Source organism: Lithobates pipiens, unplaced genomic scaffold (genome assembly GCF_037356315.1).
Source record: "Lithobates pipiens isolate NorthernLeopardFrog02 unplaced genomic scaffold, aLitPip1_a1.2 Scaffold_3, whole genome shotgun sequence".
NCBI classification, from domain to species: domain Eukaryota; kingdom Metazoa; phylum Chordata; class Amphibia; order Anura; family Ranidae; genus Lithobates; species Lithobates pipiens.
In genome coordinates, this window is record NW_027507790.1 from 169,029,957 (window position 1) to 169,038,512 (window position 8,556).

General features: G+C 40.1%; 1 protein-coding gene across 2 annotated transcripts in view; it reads left to right on the forward strand.

Moving 5' to 3' along the window:
* MARVELD2 (MARVEL domain containing 2) overlaps positions 1 to 8,242 on the forward strand; it is a 50,424-nt gene extending 42,182 nt beyond the window's left edge. For both annotated transcript variants that reach the window (XM_077462474.1, XM_077462475.1), the window contains exons 5-7: positions 1,481 to 1,652; positions 4,080 to 4,130; positions 7,472 to 8,242. In XM_077462474.1, coding sequence (XP_077318600.1) covers positions 1,481 to 1,652; positions 4,080 to 4,130; positions 7,472 to 7,591 — 343 coding nt within the window. In that variant the 3' untranslated portion in view covers positions 7,592 to 8,242. The remainder of the gene's footprint in view (positions 1 to 1,480; positions 1,653 to 4,079; positions 4,131 to 7,471) is intronic.
* The last annotated feature ends 314 nt before the right edge of the window (positions 8,243 to 8,556 follow it).

Here is an 8,556-nt window from a genome sequence, read left to right on the forward strand (position 1 = left end):
TTTCAAGCGCTTTACATGCACTTTTTTTTAACGCTTGAAAAATGCCCCAGTGTGAAAGGGGTCTTATGCCGTGCATACTGTATGAGTGCTTTCTTAGGGGGTCCACGATTTATCTTCAGCCAATTAGGTGGATTTCAGTTAACAAGTTTTTCTTGTTAACGGGCAAAATGTCAGGAGACAGCAGCCGGTTCAAAAAAAGAAACAGCTGATATTCAGCCCCTGTGAATGTCGGTCTGTTTGACAGAAGCCGGCCGCGCATGCTTGACCAACTCCTGATCAGTGCTGACCGTAGTGTTCTGGTGGGGGGGGCCACCCTCCTGTCAACACAACAGCTCGGCTGGGGAAATCGCTGTACTAATGTCGGATGGTTAGTACAGCATCTCCTACAGGAGCTGTCAGCTTGCACAAAAAAAAGTTAGTGTATACCAGGCTTTAGTGAGGTCCCTACTTCCCATAAGGGTTTATATTTAGGAGTTTTGAATCTATATTCAGTGTTTTTTAGTACTGATAATCAATATTTTGTTCACATGCTACAAAGTTAAATGTATAGTATACTGTAGATTTTACCTGCAGTATACCTCTGTTCTGTGTTGGGACTTGCCTATTCATTACCTTTATCTGCAGTATGATACCTTCTCTCACACAATCATGTACATACTACTTTATTCAAGAACTATTACTGTCTCCAAATCCATAATAGAACACATCTTCTTTTCTGGCATGTGAGGGGTTTGGAAGCTGCCATTATTTAACTTTTTATTTAGAAAATGCTAGTGGTCTGGCTGTGATGCAGATCCAGTGTTTTAGTACTTTGTGTCACTGACCTGTAACAAATATTTTCAGACGTTCTTGTTTTACTCTGAATTTTCTTCCTGCCTGCTTATTCCAGTGTAAGTGACTTTTAAAAAAGTATATCATTTTACAAATTATTTTTGGGTTGCATTATTAAATGGAAAATATCTGTTTTACATCCCCATATTCTAGGTAAGTACTAGAATTGTCAAATTCATATTTAATAACCATTTTATTTCCATGATAGCATTATTGGAGTCTCCCATAGCAATATGTCAATTTACTTGTGCAGCTCTACTCACCTTGGGGGAAGAGGCAAACTTTGGCATCATGGCCTTGGGTGCTATAGGACCTTTATCCAGTATTTGTTCTCTGTGTAGTGATGCAGACTGCCTCAAAGTGTGTTTCACCCTGATATTATGGCCTTAGTTTCTTTTATAATAATGGTATGTTTCACTGCATATTCTATTACATGTGGACAGGATTTTGGGCATTCAGCAGAATAAGTTTTCAGATACACATGTAAAGTAAGGACCCTTTCACACCTTGTGCATTTGAAAATGCTTTCATTGATGTGTTGCCATGCATACCTTATATAACTATCTATAATTGTATATCTATATATCTCTCTCATTTAAAATATCCTACAACTTATCTTTATAGAAAAAAAAATATCTTTTCATTACAGAAAATACCAGCCTATAAACTCGGATGATGAGCGAGATCGCTATAAGGCGGTTTTTAATGACCAGTACTCTGAGTACAAAGAACTGTCAGCTGAAGTCCAGGCTGTCTTAAAGAAATTTAGTGAACTGGATGCTGTTATGAACAAATTACCTAGGAACCCAGAGAATGAACATGTGAGTATCATACTGACTCTATACCTCTGTTGCTATCACGGAGACCTCACTACCGAGCTGTATTCAAAATGTTACAGCGGGTGCGGGGAGAAGATCTCTTACCCGCTGTCATAGTGGGGGGTTGGCTGCAGGTGGTTGTGTAACATATAAATATGGGCTTAACATGTTACTACATGTGATCTTATCCTTTAATCTGCCATTGCAGGCACAATTGTGAACCTGACTTCATATTTCATTTTGTATGCAGACGGTTATGATGAAATTATGAAAATATCAAATTATATATTTATTTTTTATCAACAAAAAAGGTTTTTATTGATGGGAACACAAGGCATTACATAGTACATAAGACATGTTTGACATTTTAAATACATATAACCAGAGTACCAGCAGTCTTAATTTTTCACACTAACATGACTGTACAGTTAACACTGTTATCATACTCCTTTACAGATAGGGTAATGTCGCATCCAAGTGCTCACTCTAATTATAGAGAAAATAAAAGGAAAAAACAAAACTAAAGTAAGAAAGTATTAACTATCAAACCAACCATTGACGCTTCACCGTGGCTCAGATCCATCAGTCATGTAAAACTCTCTCTATGGTATACACTTTAGCATATAAGATATGACTTTTGTGTAGACATTCATCCAGTTATCCCATCAGTAGCCTATCCAGGGTCATTTGGAGCGGAGCCAGTTTTGCTATATATTGGAAAATTTGTTTTTGATTTTCTATGCTGATATGTGTTTTTTTTTTCCCCTGATAAGAGTGGTATTAACCATTTGTATCAATTGCGCCTCCTTTGGTGTACTTGCTGACAGCTACAAATGGGTAATTCGCTTCCTGGCCAAGTATAGAAGTCTCGCGAGGGCAATGTATATCGGTGGAAGGTACAGGTCCTCATCTAGGCTGCCCAAATCAAATTATATCTTTGTTAAAATGCAACGCCCGTGATGCTATGCTTTGCAGCCATGGCAGAAATCATACACAGCAGGGGGAAGGTGGCGCATATACTAGAACTGATCCCCCTGCAGTACAGCCGGAGGAAGAAAAGAAAAAAGCCAGCAGCACTGCGCAAGAGTCAATAAGCAATGAGGCAGTAATTGCCATAGGGGAGTCCCCTTCGGATTCATACTAGACCCAAAGGGCCTGGTATGAAAATGGGGGGGGCGGCAGTACTGTCCGCTGACATCCATTTTTCTAAGGAGGGGGCCAGGAAGCCGGCCGCTGCATCCTTAACAACCGATGAGTCATCAGCTGTCAGTGGGGTTCCCCACTGAAAGCTGAATGTAAAAAAGAAAGAACAGTGTGGAACCCCCCCCAGGTTCATACCAGGCCCATTGGGTCTAGTATGAATCTGAAGGGGACTCCCCTACGGCAATTTTTTTTTTTTTTTTTTAAATGGCGTAGGGTCCCCCCTAAAATCCATATCAGACACTTATCCGAGCATGCAGCCCGGCAAGTCAGGAAAGGGAGGGGACGAGCGAGTACCAACCCCCTCCTGAACCGTACCAGGCTCTGCCCCCTTCCCCAAAGCATCATGGGGACAAGGGCCTCTTCCTGACCGTAGTTGTTTGGGGAACTGCGGGCGGGGGGCTTATCGGAATCTGGAACATGCCTTTACCACTGTGGCCCCCAGATCCTGCCCCACCCCCCAATGTGAATGGGTATCGGGTAACCCTACTCATTCACTTCAAAAAGCAGTGAAATGTAAAAAAAAAAAAAAAAAACAAGAGTCGGTTTTTGACAAGTCTTATTAAAAAAAAAATAGCTCTGAGCCATCTTCTCCCTCACCGTCAGTCACCCGCTAAAAAACAAATCGGCTGCTCTTAAACTGGACATATACAACTAGAATTTTGGCTGTTCAGCTGGTGAGAGACAGAGAAAGTCACGCCATTCCCCAATAATTTTCCACCTGGATCAGTCGATTTTTTAAATTGGTACTTCTAGGACCACCTATGGATCAAATTTTGCCTGATTCAGCAGAAATTGGCTTAAATTTGAGTAATCTATGGGGATTTTTAAGCTAGCCATACACTAATACATATTTCTCAATCCACTCTAAACAGCACAGATGGATAACTCTCCCAGTGTGGCTATTGCATTCTGATAGCCAGTACCACCAGCTTTCAAAATACCCAAATAGTGCCTGCATCTAATTGGATCAATTTTCTGTCTGGCTCCTTCGATTTTTCAATAGAAGGATGTTGGGCAGAGTGGTGCCAACATGCCAACCCATTGATTGAATTTCGCTCAGGTGTTTTTTTTTTTTCTTTTTTTTTTTAAATACATATAAATACAGGATACATAAAGGTTGATTAGCCTGTACTGCAGTGTTATTAAATTTTCCTTTTTTATTACATCTACTGCGTACTAGGAAGTAAAATATGACACTCCTTTTAAAAATGTTGCTGTATTTTTCAGGAATACCAGCGGATTGCAAAGGTTTTGCAAGAATATCAAAAGAAAAAGAATGTGAGTATATTATTCTGTATTTCACAAAAATTATAGAGGTTTTATTTAGTATAGTATAAATATAAATATAGTACACATTTTGCAGTAACACAAAGTGCGAACAAACTGCTTCCTGCACAGGTGAACAATTAAAAGCACACCTATGTCCTTCTTCTTTTTTTTTTTTTTTTTTCCTTTATTGCCTTTTTTTCTTTGTACAGAGCATACGTCAAATCCATAAAAACTGTGAGAGGACAATACATTAATTTCACCGATAAGGGAACAATCCATTAAAAACCATGGGTTGAATGCGTAAACCTTGAATAAGGATGTAGATACAATAGGAAGTAAGAGAGACAGATTTTTTTGTTGCGCTGCTGAGTTATATGTATTGGGTGGGGGGGGGGGGGGAAACAGGGGAGGGGGGTAAACAGGAGAGAGGGGGAGATGGGGAAATAGGGAGTATATACTGTGACTATGGTATAGAGCAGTATTTGGACTTCCAATGTAGTTTTTTTAGAAAACAGATCCACAAGGTTCTGCAGTTATTGATAGGCAATAATAGATTGTAGTCACTGGAAAAAGAAGGTTTCTTAGCACAAGCAGGGAGGCAGCATGTTTAAGGGTAGAAGACACCTTTAAAAGATATACAAACAGAGAAGACAAAACAGCGCCAACCTAAGTGCAGTATTGCAGACCACAAATATTTATTTACAAAGTAATACACTCACTCTCTGTTGGAGTAAATCAGGCACATCATGTTTGTGAGGAAGAGAAGTTCTAGGGTACATCACAGGGCTCCCAGGGGGAAAGCGATCCTCTTAGGCTGTGGAGTCTCATCCGGTGGCGCCGGTGGTTCTCAGCGTCTCTGGCTCGATATCGCAGCGTCACGGAGGTCAGCTGATGAGTTGTTTAGGGTCGCGCTGTGATGATGTCATTGCGCACGTGTTCGGAGCATGCGTGCTCCTTCATCAGGCAGCCTATGGAAGAACTATGTGAACCCCTTGGCGTTGACTGCAATAATTTGCCATACAATGTGATCTGATCCTCATCTCACTTATGACAGTAGACAAACACGATGTGCTTAAACTTATATCACACAAACAATTGTAATTTCCCATGTCTTTATGGAACACACCCACTAAACATTCACAGTGCTGGAGGAAATAGTAAGTGAACCCTTGGCATTTAATAGTGGATCAAACCTCCTGTGGCAGCAATGAATTCAAGCAAGCGCTTTTGGTAACTCTGGATCAGACCTGCACAATGTTCAGAAGGAATTTTTGCCAATTCCTCTTTACAAAATTGCTTCAGCTTAGACACATTTATAGGATGTCTGGTGTGAATGGCTCTCGAGGCCATTCCAAAGCATCTCTGTGGGGGTTAAAGCAGTAGTAAACTGCTGTGTGTTTTTTTGTTTTTGTTTTTTGAAACCTGCAAGACAATGTCATAATGTGCTAGTATGCATCGCATACTAGCATATTATGTGAAACTTGCCTTAGAACAAAGCCCCTCCAGTGATGCTCTGTCACTGCTAAAGGCGCTTCCATCTTCACCTGGTCTTCCTTCCGGGTTTGCAGACTCCAGCTGTTTGTGTGGCTGCAACCATGATGATGTCACTACCGTTCATTTGTATTGGAGCCACTGTTTACGGCACAGGACTCTGAAGGAATGGCCCAGGTGGCTGTTGCTCAGAGCGCATGCGCAGATGATGTCACCATCTGCATCTACAGTAAATATCTCCTAAACGGTGAACATTTAGGAAATATTTACAGTACCTATAGGTGAAAAACAATACATGGGAATTTACTCCCACTTTAAGGTCTGGGCTCGGACTGAGCCACTCCAGAAGGCACATTTTCTTTTTCTGAAGCCAGTCTGTGGAAGATTTACTTTAAAACAACAATATTTGTCACGCTAGGCACTACCAGGTATGAGCAGGGACAATAATATAGGGAAAGCAACATATAGCATTACACAATAATAAAATGTTGAAAAAGAATTAAACCAGTATAGGGTATGGGTAAGGAATGGGAGAAATAAATGGGGGATAATGTTACTGATTTAGTAAAATTTAAATTAAAATGAAATATAATTAATGGAGGTAGTCCAAAAGACATAGTCCATGTGTCCTGGGTGGTAACCTCAGGAATATGTGACGATCAGGAGATTAACACTTGGAAGGCAGCATGCTGAAGAGCAGAAGTGACTCTGGAATTGGAAACTTAAAAACAAAGAGCAGTGCAAATCTAAGTGTAGCAATTGAGAAAACAAAGTTTTTTCACAAATAGTTGCACCCACTAGAAATAAGTGGTGTGTAGGCACATCACTATAAGCAACCGAAGGAGTCCAGGGTGGCTTCAGTGCAGCGTAGTCTCATCACACTCGGTGGCACCGGCGGTTTCCGGTGTCCTGGGCTGGATGTGGAGGGTGATGGAGAAAGTCGTCAGCAGGACGTCTCTGGTGTCAGGTGGTTACTTGTGGGCAGCTAGAGAATCATGCATGGATGCTCTACATCCAGCCCGGGACACTGGAAACCATTGGCACCACAGAGTGTGTCTGATGAGACCGCGCGTCACTGAAGCCGCCCTGGACTCCAGGAACCCATTGGTTGCTTATAGTGATGTGCTTACAAATCACTTGTCTAGTGAGTGCAACTATTTGTGAATAAACCCTTGTCTCCTAAATTGCTATACTTATATTGGCGCTGCTTTTGTTTTTATGGAGGGTTTACTTTGATGCTTAGGGTCAGTGTCCTGCTGCATCACCCAGCTTCCACAAAGCCTCAACTGGTGGCCCTGTTAGGTAGGCTGTATGGGGCCCTGTGATTACTTACAACAGTCGTCTGCCACTACAAGCATTCAACTTAGGTGTGTATGTGGGCACATATGGCTGCTTGGCCTGTTGTTAATTTTGACCTATAGATGTCTTGGTGCTCACCTTCTCTATTTTTTTTTTCATAATGGCACAGTAGGACAAAGAACCTTTGGTCTTTTTCATTTCTTGTGCTTAAAGATACAGCCCTAAATGTTCCACAAATATTTACATGCGACCATCTCCTCCGCTGAAAGTTTCCCATTATAGTTACTATTTAAATCTAGCACAGAATAAGAGGTAGAAACCTTTTGATAAAAGGTTGGTGTAACAGTACATCTACTGTCTCTTGCATTAGAAGTTCTTGTCTGCAGCAAGTCCAAAGCATTTTCCATGCTCCGTGATCTCTCTGAAGTAGCTGTAGCTTTTACCCATCATTAGAAAATACTGTTGTGTCGGTTTCTCTTTAAATCTTAATGGGCTTGTTTTGTTGTGGAGAACAAGCGATGTTTTCACACGTATAAATGACATCATGTTTTTTGTGACAGGACCCAACATTTCTGGAGAAGAAGGAACGATGTGAGTACCTGAAGAACAAGCTGTCACACATCAAGCAGAGAATTCAGGAATATGATAAAGTTATGAATTGGAATGATGGATTTAATTAACTTGTACCAATAGCTTTTTTTTTTTTTTTTTTTGTGAATGCCTTAAAACGCTTTAAACCCTGATTCCCTCCATTCCTTTTATATATTGCAGCCTGTTTTTATATTGAGTATTTTTCATTGTAAATACTATACTCTCCTAAGGTAAACACTGGATATCCTGTGTGTAACACTATGATTGTTGCTTCTCTCCCTAAATGGTTTGCTAGTTATACTTGAAGGAGATGCTGTCACATTTAGGATGTGCTGCCCATTGCATGGACATTAGGGCAGATTTAGAAAAAAAATAAAGAAAGCATTGCATCTCTTGCGCACATCAGCCAATAACGTTTCTGATTTTTACTTTCCTTCTAGCACTTGCTATGGGAAACACACAGGAGTTGATTTACTAAAACTGGTAAAATCTGGTGCAGCTCTGCATGGTAGCCAATTATCTTATAACTTCAGCTTGTTCAATTAAGCTTTGACGGGAAAAAAAAAAAATGGAAGCTGATTGGTTTCTGTGCTGCTCTCCAGTTTTAGTAAATCAACCTGACTGTTATAATAAATTGGCCCTGATACTCTTAGAAAATAATATTTTTCTGGTACCAGACAAATTGTATATATTGTTTTAGAGTTGCATTACCAAAAAATAAATCTATTTGTTTCTTAGTACATTTTGTTTTTGCAATTTATTTCATCTTGTCCCATATTTAACCACTTGCTTACTGGGCATCTAAACCCCCCTCCTGCCCAGACCAATTTTTAGCTTTTAGCGCTGTCACTCTTTGAACTACAATTGCACGCTCATAGAACACTGTACCCAAATTAAATGTTTATATTTTTTTCCCACAAATAGAGATTTCTTTTTGGTGGTATTTGATCACCCCTGGGTTTTTTATTTTTTGTGAAAAAAAATTAAGACTGATTAAAAAAAAAAAAAAACGTTTTATATTTTGTTAAAAATCTTTGCAAACAGGTAATTTTTT